The sequence below is a fragment of the Pongo pygmaeus genome, chromosome 7 (assembly GCF_028885625.2).
Source record: "Pongo pygmaeus isolate AG05252 chromosome 7, NHGRI_mPonPyg2-v2.0_pri, whole genome shotgun sequence".
Taxonomy (NCBI): domain Eukaryota; kingdom Metazoa; phylum Chordata; class Mammalia; order Primates; family Hominidae; genus Pongo; species Pongo pygmaeus.
In genome coordinates this window covers 112,313,170-112,325,706 of record NC_072380.2, presented here as the reverse complement: position 1 = coordinate 112,325,706, position 12,537 = coordinate 112,313,170, and the positions used below count along the sequence as shown (strand labels likewise).

At 44.3% G+C, this 12,537-nt stretch overlaps 1 protein-coding gene across 22 annotated transcripts in view; it reads right to left on the bottom strand.

Moving 5' to 3' along the window:
* Window positions 1-553: 553 nt before the first annotated feature.
* The window catches only part of VPS13B (vacuolar protein sorting 13 homolog B), a 915,151-nt gene continuing 903,167 nt past the window's right edge, over window positions 554-12,537 (bottom strand). For 20 of the 22 annotated variants that reach the window (XM_063669399.1, XM_054497603.2, XM_054497598.2 and 17 more), the window contains 4 exons: window positions 9,656-9,832; window positions 7,239-7,341; window positions 6,436-6,685; window positions 554-2,692 (listed from right to left, as the gene is read on the bottom strand). In XM_063669399.1, coding sequence (XP_063525469.1) covers window positions 2,444-2,692; window positions 6,436-6,685; window positions 7,239-7,341; window positions 9,656-9,832 — 779 coding nt within the window. In that variant the 3' untranslated portion in view covers window positions 554-2,443. The other 2 variants (XM_063669402.1, XM_063669407.1) reach the window with 2 other exon arrangements.

Below are 12,537 nucleotides of genomic sequence, written 5' to 3'. Positions count from 1 at the left end.
AGTCTTTCTCAGTTCTTAATGATAACGCAGGGCACTTACTAGCATAAGAATTGGTTTGGGATTTAACTGTTTATGAAGCTAACTTGATGTCCGTGTTTTTTAAAATTTCATTGTTCTAGCATATCTTTAACTGTGATAGTTTGTCCGTTTCATTGCAGTTACTTGGTCTTGGGCTATGGATTAAAGTGTTCTTCATGAGCCTGTAAGACTACTGTACTGTGGGCTCTAAGAAGAGATAGGGTCCTAATAAAATCTATCCTTGGCCTTCATTGCCACTATTTGGTAGCTGTGCCACCACCAGATAATTGAAATAGGTAATTCAAATGTAGGGTTTCTTACTCAGTATTGCTTTATTAATAACAAGCTAACAGTATGTAATAGAATTTGGATATATGTCTAATCCAGAAAAGGTTACTTAACTAGAATTGAGTAATGTCTGCTAATGACAAGCAGAGTATGGTACTTTTTCAGAGGTCTTCTTAGGACTTTAATTCATGTTTATTGCGAGCAAAGTGATACTGGAGAACTTCAAAAAACGACACTTATTCAAAGCTAATTTAATCAGTAACTTTATTATAACAAAACCTGTATATTACCCATTTAAACTCATGTGTAACATTCAGTGATGTGAGCTGTATTAAACCCAGGTATTAGTGAAAATTTGCATTGTAAAACCTGGTAACAATAGACATCTATGGGTGGTCAGTAATTCAAGGGCACCTTTGATTTTAAACAGTTTTATATAATTCATATCAATATGCAGAATTACCATAAAAGATACAAGGATTAATACATATTTACATTTTTAGAAATAGTTACTCTTGAGGTTGACAGCTGTCACTTTTCTAAATGAGTATTTACAGAACAAACTGAAAGAGCCATTTTTCATAGTCAGAATTGTTCATTAAGTCTTGCTTTCCAGTAACAATTATATAATGACTTCTTATGCCCAACATGTGAGAGTTAAAGATCAGTGGATGTTGGGCATGGTGGCTCACACCTGTAATCCCAGCAGTTTGGGAGGCAGAGGTGGGAGGAATGCTTGAACTCAGGAGTATGAGACCAGCCTGGGCAACATAGCGAGACCTCATCTCTAGAAAAAATATAAAAAATCAGCCAGGTATGGTGGTGCATACCTGTGGTGGTATAGTCCCAGCTGCTTGGGAGGCTGGAGTAAGATCACTTGAGCCCAGGCAGTGAGCTTAAGCTGCAGTGAGCCATGACTGTTCCACTGTAGTCTAGCCTGGGTGACAGAATGAGACCCTCTCTCCAAAACAAATAAAACCAGTGGGCATTTAAAATTGCATTCTCTTAGTATCTCAAAATTCTAGGTAACAAGCTGTAGCCCCAAGTTTAAATGTAATCAGCAAACATGTTCTAAGCGACTGAACTGTAAGAAAGATATTTGCTGAACATTTAGGACATCTTGGTAACCCAAGATCTTGAGTCAAACCCATTCTTAGATGCAAAATATTATCAGACACTGGGAATATCTTCATGCTTTGTCAAGTCAATTCCACAGAATAAACGAAATGGACTGGTATAATTGTTAGCATTAATATTGGGGTTCTTGTGTACTCTATGGCATACCAGGGAGTTCTCACTATGTATGTTTTGTTTATGGAACTAGAGAAACTCACCTTAACACCTTGACACTGGATTCAATATAGGACAAAGGATTTACTCAAAGTTTGCTTAGTAAAACAAACTGGAAAAACACTTTTTCTAAAATGGACCTGGACAGTAATCAATCAGACTGTTGTAAATTTTAGTAAAATGCAGACTTCAGAGAAAATACACGTAGCAGCTTTGAAAGAACAGCATTGCAGTTAAATGACAAATGTAACAAGCCACAAAGTTCTACGCATTTCATTTAAAGAAAGAATCCTAGGCCTTTGCAGACAAAGGAGCATGAGGCAAAGCAAAGGAGCATGAGGCAAAGGTGGTGACTCGGCCCAAAAACAGATGCAACTTGAAGAAGTTTTAACTCTGGCTCTCCATTGTAAGGCCTGGCCACATTCTATGATGGAACAGAGAGTTAATAGATCCAAATTAATTACAGTGGAAATTTTTGCAAGTGTCAGAGCAAAAATAAATGCATCCTCTGTATGTGGTAAGAACATATAGGGCCCTGTTAATCATTGTCTCTAAGTGGGGAAGGAACACGTTTTTGTCACTTTGAAGTATCTTTTAGAGGTAAGGATGTAAATAAGGAAACTGTTGGCCTTGTGTCCGTATCAGATGTTAGAGCCCTAGGCTTTTTTAAAAAAATGCAGCCCTTTATGGTGGCATGTGCTTGCAGTCCTAGCTACTTGTGGGTTGAGGTGGGAGGATTGCTTGAACCCCAGAATTGGAAGTCAGCATGGGCAATGCAGTGAGACCCTGTCTCAAAGAAACCCAAAAACTAAATCACACAAGCAGGAATCAACACTTCAGAGGGGACTCAAGGAAACCCTTTCCTCAGGGCTTTATTTTTCACCATGGTAAATTTACTAAGGAAGACCTGAGCAAAATGTGGATCAACCAAGTAATGGTATGTTTTAACAGTGGAGGGGGGAGGTTCTGCAGCCACCACAGGGCATGGTATTTGCATGGAAGAACAGCTGGGGGCCAGGTGACAAGATGTCTTTGTGATGTAGTCCACAAGTCTGTTGTACTGTTGCTCTGACAGTCTCTCTCGGACTCCATCTACCTAGGATCCAAAAATAAAGATTAGTTGCCAGACCCTTATGAGAGTTCCAGAACAAAATTAGTTCTTTTGCCTCGATATATTTGTACATTATGCCTTTTAGGTTATCTATTAAAGCCATTAATCCAAAATGTTTCCTTTTTTCCTCTGAGATACGGCAACGATAACAATGCAGTTTTAGCAGTATAACTAAAAGTTGTGCATGAGACTTAGGACAGCCTCCTTAGAATAAGCATTTGGTGTTGCATAAAATTCCCATGTTTGAAGTTGACGATTTGATAACATTCTACTCACTAACCATTAAAACATCTGTCATCGTTCTTTAGCAACCAGCCCAAGAAAAAAAGGAGAAAAATCTTTCCTCCACATAAATCTATTCAACATTAAACTCAGCACTGAAATAAAAGCTCTGTTTGCCTAGCTCCCCAAACCTCTTCAGCTAGAACATCTTAAAGAAGTGGAGAACACCTCTTTCAAACCCGTGGCTTTGGACAGAGCATTAAAAAACCTTTTGAACTGTAACATTTTCTGCTTTTCTAAATCCTAGGATTTAAAGCCAGAGAAAATAGAGAAGCTGGGCAGCGGAAGGGGAAATTTTTATGGAAAAAAAGAGGATGCAAAGTACATTTATGGTTCATAAAAGTCTGGCTCATCTTCAGTGGAACACAAATAGAACTGAGATATACTAGGTTCTTTAGTGAGATTTTCTGAGAAAGTGCTCATCAAAGCCAGCTGAAGCTATAAATTCTTCCTACCCTGAAGTCCTTTAGCTATCTAGTGTGTAGATCAGGTGGAGTGGGAAGTTTGCAATTGTAAGGCCACTGATTTGTGAATCTTAGGTAGCCACCAAACTTTCCGTGGTTTTTGCCTACTGAACACTGGCAAGACTACGCTGGAAGAAGTGGTAAAGACTTCTTTCTAATTCTGTGTGTGGTCCAGTAACAATGCTATCAAAGAGTCTTAAAAGCTGGAGAAAGTCCGTGCGGTGGCAGAGAGATAGATAGTAAAGAGGCTTGCTAGAAGAATAAGTAAGGAATCCCTTAGAGTTTGGATCTTGTGTTTTTAAGCTTGGGGAAAAACGGTCCCCAAAGATTCACTAACAAACAGATGAAAGCTGTGCACCACCAGGCAAAAGCCAGAGCTCTGATATCATTTGATGGGGCCAGAATTCAGCTGGAAAGCTTTGAATACACAAAAAGTTTTAATTGCTCTTCCTGAACAGCAGCACAGGAAAACCCGTGTTGTGAAAGGAACCCAGCCAAGGAATAAATTGACCTTCTGACTCATTTTGAGCCTCTCATAAGGGATTTCAATAATGTGCCAGGCATATTAAGCAATTATTACCCCTAAACTGGTTGCATTTAACCAAGAAAAGCAAATGCTGACTTAAAAAAAAATCTCAATCCTGCCATATTTAAATGTACTGCATGATGTCATCTACAAATTAATTCCTTCCAAAATTCAAAGGAACTGTGTTTCCTAGCATCTAAGGCAAAAGCTAAAAACCAGAAAAGTCATTTATAGATCTTAAAATACTGCTTTTAGTCTTCACTGTAAGTGTTCACAGCACACAGGCTTCCTTATGTCTGTGGATTATGTTGGGATGCACTAAGAGCCAGACAGCTCAAGAAAGCTCACTGACAAGGCAGTGCTGCTGGCCACCCTCCCCCGCCCACTCATGTTGAAAGTACTCTGGATTACAGCACTTGGGAGGGTTTAGTCTCAAAGACGCTCTGCAGCTTGAGTTTTCTTGGGGGTGAGTAGGAGAGGTTGGGGTTATAGATATAGGATTAAGGCAGCAGTTATTCCTATTAATGACTTCAGGAGAGAGAAAGTGGAATAGAGAAAGCAGAATGTGGAGGCTGAAGGCACACTGGCCCATCCACCTTCCAGCCAGTGCCAGGCCTTGGCTGTGCAGGCACAGTGCTCCTGCTCTCAGTCATGTCTTCCCACCTCTGTTTTAGGCATTCCTTAATCCCAACCCTCTTTCAGCCCTGGACAGCAGTGGAAAATCAGTGCTGAAAATGGTATCTAGAGCTTCAGTATTGCTTCCTCTGATTCCACAGTCCCAATAATCTGCAACTTTTAGGAGTGGTGACTCCAGATACTACCTTAACCCCTAGGGAAACTGAGGTCTGTTTCCTTCCAGCTATGATGATTCTCCACAGTACCTGCCTCAAACAAAAATAAAAGAGAAGGATCACAGTTGAAGACAGTTCAACAGCAAAAGAAATCTCCAGTCTTAATAGTTTAAGATCTGAAATATTTCCCAAGCAGCTAAGGAATAATGATGGTCACAGGGCCTTGGAGGTTTCTCATTAAGGACTAAAGACTTAATCGTAATGATATTATCCCTTGCCAAATCCTATAGCCAAATCACCGCTGCTTTACTGTCAACTGATCAGAAGATTCTGGCAGATCTAATAAAGTCAGCCTGGACATCTAACCTCTGTTTATTCTCAGAAAGTCATCAACTTGAAGCAGCAATGTAGTCCTGGTGCCAAACCCTAGCTTAAAGCCTGACTATGATCATGATCCAAGAAACTAGAGAAATCAAGAGTTGTTGTGGTTGGCTGCTTTCCATCTTCTCAGATAATTTTACCCAAACAGTGGTGTGAAGGAGATACACGCCTCCATCCCAGGAAGAGAATAATGAAAGGAGGGATCAGGCAGAACCTGTTGGAGGTAGGATTGCTGTCCTTTGCTGGGGCCACTCAGTCCCCAGGTTAGGGTCAGCAGACTCCAGTTTGCCACTGATCCACCACTATCTTGCTGTGTGGAAAAAGATGTCTGTTATTTAGGTAAATAATTAGGGTCTAATGGTTCAGGCCATCATCCAGGAAGGAGGGGCAGAGAGCAGTTTTCCAGTGGGTGCACCTGTTTACCCTGGGCTGGACTACAGGAAGCTGGGGTCTTTCTGGTCGGGGCTCACCCTTGACTCCTGACACCCAGTATGCCTTGCCTGCGCATCTGTTCCACGTTAATTTTTGCAGGCCAGGAGCCAGCCATGGAGCTGCCCCAAGAGCCTTAAGTATCATCCCCAGGGGGGATTCTGTGGTACTTATGGGGTGGGAAACTATCCTGTGGGAAAGAGAACACAGCTACAGAATACAAAGCAGTGGATTTGAGAGAGAGAGAGACCACTTCACAAAATGTTGACCCTTGAAGTCTCCAGGTTTGGGGGTAGGGGAGGGAGTGGAGAGTCTTGTTTCATGATGCCCCTTGCTTCTGCATTGGTCCTCTCCAGCACCCACAGACCTCCAGCACCCTGCAGCCAATTGCAGGCCTCAGGCAGCCAAGGACCTGACTTGAGGCTTTCAGACCAGGGGGCCTCCTTTGTGGAGCAGTTGCCGGGAATTGCTGTTCCAATCCTGGCCCTTCCTGAACCGACCCACTCATTTTGTAACTCCATTTTCCTGTCCATCGAGCACCCCACCCCCATGATGGCCAAGCCAGATCAACCTTGTTCAGTTGGCTTGGTGACTTAGCTTTAGACCTTGAGTCCTGCTGGCCGCCTGCTGGGCTCTTCTGTACAGGGCTCATATGCATATCTGGATGGGGGCTTCCCAGTGCCCTTTGCAGTGGCCCTCCGGCCTCCACACTCCCTCCTCTGGGTAGCAGCTCTCCTTGGTCTCCAGCAGCCACTCCAGAGACTGCAGCTCAGAAATGCCTAGGTACCAGTGACCAGCCTGCTTCTCAACCTCCCTGGCCAGCTAGTCTTGGTTGCCCTGTTTTCTGAAACGTACCTCCACATCACAGGCCACTCTTGGCTGCTTGAGCTGCACTGTGAGTAGGTTGTTCTGCTTGCTGTCCTGTGCACAGTCGATTTCTGTGACGGGGAAAGCCTGCTGCTGTGTGTCCTCACTGACACTCACCACGAAGAGCACTTCTGATGTCAGCAGCAAGCACCCTTCATGCTCCTGGCCTGAGCCCCTCACCAGAACCACGTCCAGGGCCATGTGGACTTCTGGTCTGCCCAGAGACTGAAGCATTTTCCTGTTTAAGAGGAGAAAAGTGAGGCCAGGTGCCAGCTTTGAAAAGATGGTCACTTATCAGTGCTCATTATTTACCAATGGGGCAACCTCCCCAAGGGCAAAGGGTCCTCACCAATCCAATTACTCATTTTAGCTTGAAATGTAATTGTCAATTCTCAAACTGATTCTGATTAACAGAACCTGCTTCCTCCTGGGAACAAAGATTTCCCTTGGTTTTGCTTAGCTTCTTTTCTCCCCATTAGAAATAGCACCTCTAATTAGAGTGCTGGTTCCACAGGGAATCTCAGGCCCTCTAGCAAGACTGGGCTTCTCTGCCAATGTATGACCTTCCTTGAGTGGTTAGGAATGGCGCAGAGGAGTTGTGCAGCCAGCCCCAAACCTGCCAACAGCAGCCTCTTCCTGTCCCTCTACAGTGCTCTTGTGCTGCCTGAGCAGTGCCAACAATGGCTACTCCTGGGCTCCCTGGAAGCGTGGCCCATTAGCTTGAGAGCAAGCCAGGAGCTATTAACATACAATATGGATGTAAAGTTGAGCAAGTATCTCAATAATTTTACCAGACATATTTGACATGGCTGTTTGGAGCCTGGTCAGCATGTAGATCACTTGGCTGATGGCGCTGTTTGGGAAGCTGAGAAAGTCCAGCTCCATGTAAAATACCTGTGGTAAGAGAAGTAAGGGAGTTTTACTACTTGTTTTCTGGAAAACAGTTTCATGCTGCAATGATGTCATCTGCTCAGAGCCATCCATAAAATGTTACAGATCCAAAATGATGTCACATCTTTGGAAGCAAGTGTATAGATAATCTTTAAACATTACAATGCTCTTAACCTTGGTGATCTTGCATTAGTAACAAACTAAAATATGAATGTGTTACACAGTCCAAGCATAGACTAGCAATTAGAGGAAGCAGAAACACTGAAAAGAGTTGGTCATGAACAGTAGCCTAGACATCATTTTAGCTGATGTGTTAAAGAAGTCTAGATAGGTGTGGTATGGCGGCTTATGCGTGTAATCCCAGAACTTCGGGAGGACACATCAAGGTGGGAGGATTGCGTGAGTCAAGGAGTTAGAGACCAGCCTGGGAAACAAAGTGAGACCCCTATCTCTACAAAAAATAAATAGTGCTGCATGCCTATAGTCCTAGCTACTCTGGAGGCTGAGGTGGGAGGATCACTTGAGCCCAGGAGTTGGAGGCTGCAGTGAGCTATGATTGTGTCACTAAATGCCAGCCTGGGTGACAGCAAAACCCTGTGTCTAAAAAAAAAAAGTGTAGATTGTTAGTTAACTTCCTTAATACTTCTGTATCTGTGCTAAGGCTAGTCAAAAAATAAAAAACACACAGATATATACAAAGGCACACCCTTTGCCTAGATACACTATTTAAATGCTAAGTGACTTAATCCAGCTGCTAAACACGAATCCATATACATTTATGAGCACGCTTGGGGCCTCTGGTTTATGACATGCTCTCCCTGGTGCCAGCACCAAATGAGGGCACCCAGCAGCAGCCACATAGGCCTTTACAGAGACTCTCTAGAACCAAAGATGGTACAGCATGTGTGCTTTCTGAGGGCTTGTAAATGTTTATAAACGCATAGTCATTAGACTAAGAGTTAGTGGTTTGTAAAACCTTCAGTTCGGTAATAAAAGTTTTACAAGAGTGATGGAAACCAAAAAGGCCATGTGAAGCTCTGCTCTAAGATCCTCTTACATAAGGGAGCATTCTTCAGCCCTGGGAAACACGGTGAGGGACAATGGCATTTTCAAAACCAAAAGAATTTATGAAGTATGACTTGACTTTACCTCACTGGAGTCCGTATCATAAGGGAGAGTTTAACTTTTCCCACTTATAGATTATAGCACATCTTATTGACAGTTTCCCTGTGAGTGAAAATGTCATTCACAGAAGGAGAGGGAAATGAGGGGGGCAAGGAGGGGAAAGCGAAGAGGAACACATGCTGGTGTCTGTGTGGTCTCTTAAAGGATGCTTTCCGGATGGCTGCCTGAAGTGTGGGCACTCATTCATCTCCACTCCCTTCCTTTCAGACGCTGTTTTTATGCCCTGATCTGGCTGCCTCTTGTCAGGCCTGCTGAGGAGCAGGATGCCTCCCTAGAAACATCCCGTGGGCTTTATGGCCAGATACGGACGCAGACACAGTGTGCTCACATCTGACAAACGGGAGGGTGCTTCTGTGATTTGTGATACTAGCTAGACAGCCTGCTTCATGACCAAAATGATGACACCAATTTTAGGTAAAATGGTAACAGTTCCAGCCGCAGGTTTATGGAAAGTCACTTTAATGTGCTCTGCCAAGAACACAGAAAATAAGCCTGGGAGGAGGTGCTTCCTTTCACAGGCATCCATTACTCATGTGTGCACACTGCTGCATGGGGAGAGGCCCTGGCACGCCCCGTCCAAGTGCAGGTAGTGCCATGCGCCCATGCACTCCACAGCTGTCTGCCTTGTGAAAGGGCTTTTAGTTGCAGACCCTTTGTTTCTGCCCTGGCCTGGCTGCGAGGAGCAGGATGGCGTCTGTGGGTGAGAAGGCCACCCCAAACCCAAAGATCCATGTGCACATCCACACTCTGTCTCATTCTCTACTGCTTCTTAAAGTTATCTTCCCACAACCTATCTCTCCTTCCACATTTATCATAGGAAAGTCTTAATTCTTTTCTCTGCTGTATTCTCCATTCTGCCTTCAACCTCTAAACTGGTTACTTTTCATTATGGTCTATCAAGTGTACTGTAAAAAGATTCTATGACATATAGACTGAAACTAGTAACTGGTTTCCTGATTCTATGGTTTTATTATTAGTAGTAAAATTCTACTCTGTGTAAATGAGCATAGAGAGGTAAGAAAGATAGCCACTGTCTGCCATGTGAAAGGTTACACTATCTTAGGGAACCCTTGGTATAATCATGCAAATCAGTAACATCTGGATTGGCCTGATGTGTTTTCCACCGACTTACCATAGCCAGTCTGTGACACCAGCTCAGCAGCTCCTCCGATGGGCTTTGTGAACACCCCCATGATTCCTTTCCCCACACCCGAGATGACACCCTTGGCCTTGTGTCCTGCTGAAGCCTGTGCCTCAGATGTTTTCTGGAAGTTCTGCATCGGCTGATCAACTATACCAGCAATTGCACCTGGAATAACAAAAGCCCTCAGTAAGAACAGAGGCTTAAAATCCTCAGAAAATGAAAGGCTCCATGTGGAACATAGTTTTATCTGGATTGAAAATGAGTCCCCACCCTCATTATAAAGGTCTTTACTACCCATTTATTTACCAGTTATCTAAGTACACCAAGGGCAGTAGACATTTATTATCGTCATCAAAATACAATGTTCAGACGGAGTTTGGTCCACACAGTCAGGATCTGTGAAGTTTAGTTCAGAATTTAACAAACCTGTCAGGCTATTCAGAGTGTCATCCATACATCTTTCCTCAGAAGTCAGGCAACAAAGTTTAGAGAGAGGAGCTAACAATTCCTCAGGAGCAGAGAAAGACTGTTCAGCCCAATACATTTGCACTGATTCAGGAGGATGAAAAACTGGAAGGGGTTAGCCCCTTTCTAACTCTCCACTTTTAATAATAATCATAACAGTCATAATTTAATAGTATTAATACTTAAGAGTAATTATTGATATAGTAATTATTATTTTGATTATAGGTAATCTATCTTGAATGCTTACTAAGTCTGGGGACTGTGCTAAGAGCTTTATTTGGATGAGATCATTTGATCCTCATATTCCCAGGAGTCATACATTGTTTTTATCCAAATATGGACATTGAGGCACAGAGGTTAAGGAGTTTTTCCCAAGGTCACACAGCTGTTAAGTGTACAGAGAGTTTGAGTCACAGCATAGCTCTTAACCACCAAGATACTCGCTTATCCCATTTATAAAACAGGCTCTTCCTCTTTGCCAATCTTGGAAAACCTTTCTCTCTCACTTGAATTGAGGTTTGGCCACTTACTCCTCACTTAGAATAGCGACCAAAACCCCTCGGGGCTCTGCTCCCACAGCTGTAGCACAGGGCATCCATCTCCTGCACTGAGCCTGAGGCAGCTACAGATGAAAGGAGCCCCTCAGGCAGTCCTGTAGATATGGCCCCTTTGCTACTCCTGCTTTGAGAGGCCAACAGTGAGAGCTAGAAAAGTCTCACCATTCTGATTTTTTTTCATGATGGAGTGGAGGGCTCTGTATCTCAGAAGGGAAAATTTCTTTACAATTCTTGACAGAATTCTCTGTTTTCAATTCAAAACTGCTAGGATTGATGAAAATGCTCTGGCCCCTGGTAGAAATTTTAGTGCACAAAACGTCAATTGTAAAGGGAATGCTCTTCATGGACTCCTTTCCTCTAGGTTTTGACAGAGACATTTAAGTTTATGCATTGACAGATTCAGAATGACCTGAGGCAACAGACCTGTTTCCTAGCCTAGAGTCATACTGCAAAACCTTCTACAGAAATGGCAAGAGTGAGCAGAGGAAGCTGCTCCCGGCAGGCCCAGGCCACCCCAGCTATCAAGAGTGAGGGTCACTCTTTTAGCACCACAGACAGGCCTGGCGCTCGGCTGGGAGCACCCCTCATTTGCCATTGATGCTTCACTCCATTTGGAAGATCAGAAGTCATAGTGGCCACACTGAGGGACAGGCAGGAACCCTGGGTCTTCTCTTCCAGTCACCTCAGCAGATTATCAAAGTGAACAGCATCAAATCAAAGAGTGGGGCCTGGGCCAGCCGCGGTCACCCGCACAGGGCGTTGACAGCCACCTGCTCCAGCACATGCAGGTATCAGGTGAAGCCCCCTCTGTTCTGCTCTTCCATTTTCTCTGGCCATAGTGAAGGCTCCAGTTACTGTGGCTTTGACAGATAATATTTGGGCAGCCCCACAAAAGTGGAAAGCCTGAGTCCCATGACAAGGTGTTAGATTCTGAGAGTCAGAGAGGGAGCTGTGGAACCACCTGCCCTGGGCTCAGCAGCAGACCTTTGAGGGGGAAAACTGGCCTGTCACACCAACACCTCACCAGCCACCAGGTGCCTTATCTACCTCTGTGCTCACAAGCTGGAGAACAGAGAGGCTAAGAGAGACCAGCAGCCACTTCATGGTCCCTGCAGCCCTGCTTTGAGAGAGGCAGCCTCTCTGAGAGCCTGGAATGGCTCTCCTCTGAAGTATATCCAGCTAAATCCCACAACTGGTAAATTATGGACTGTCATAGACTTAAACTCTGCTCGAAGGCTTTCAGGAGTGGAAACTGATCCCTAGACTTGTCTGCTGGCCTCAGGCCCGTGGGGTGGGCGGCCACATGGAGATGGCTGTGATCTGATGAAGCCAGTGAGGAGAAGAGCGTGCCTGGGAGGGGTTTCCAGGACTGAGTGAGTGCTGCACCCCGCAGGACACAGGAGCTATTGCCTGTTGTGCCTTGGAAGGTGGAGGAGGAGGAAAGCCTTCATTGTGGAGCAGGAAACCACCAGGCCTTCCCTCACCTCTTTCTGTGACTTGCTCCTAGGCCTTGGGCAGAAACTACTTGGTCACTGAGCTATGGAAGTTCCTGGTGATGTGTCTATTTTGATGCTGCCTTTACAATGTGGTGTAATTTTGTTTCTGGCATTTTTTTGTCACACTATCAGAAGGACAGGCATAAGATGGGATACCACGCCACAGCTCGCCCTTCCAGAAAGAAACGAGACCCACAGAGTGTACTGCACATTCCAGCTCAGCGCTTCTTTTTTGACCAGAACAGACGAGCAAACCAACAAGGAAGCACTTTGCCTGTCATTCCTAAATTCTGCACTGACTATAATACACACCAGTCTGCTAATGGCAGATGGTGGTATTGGAGGGATGACT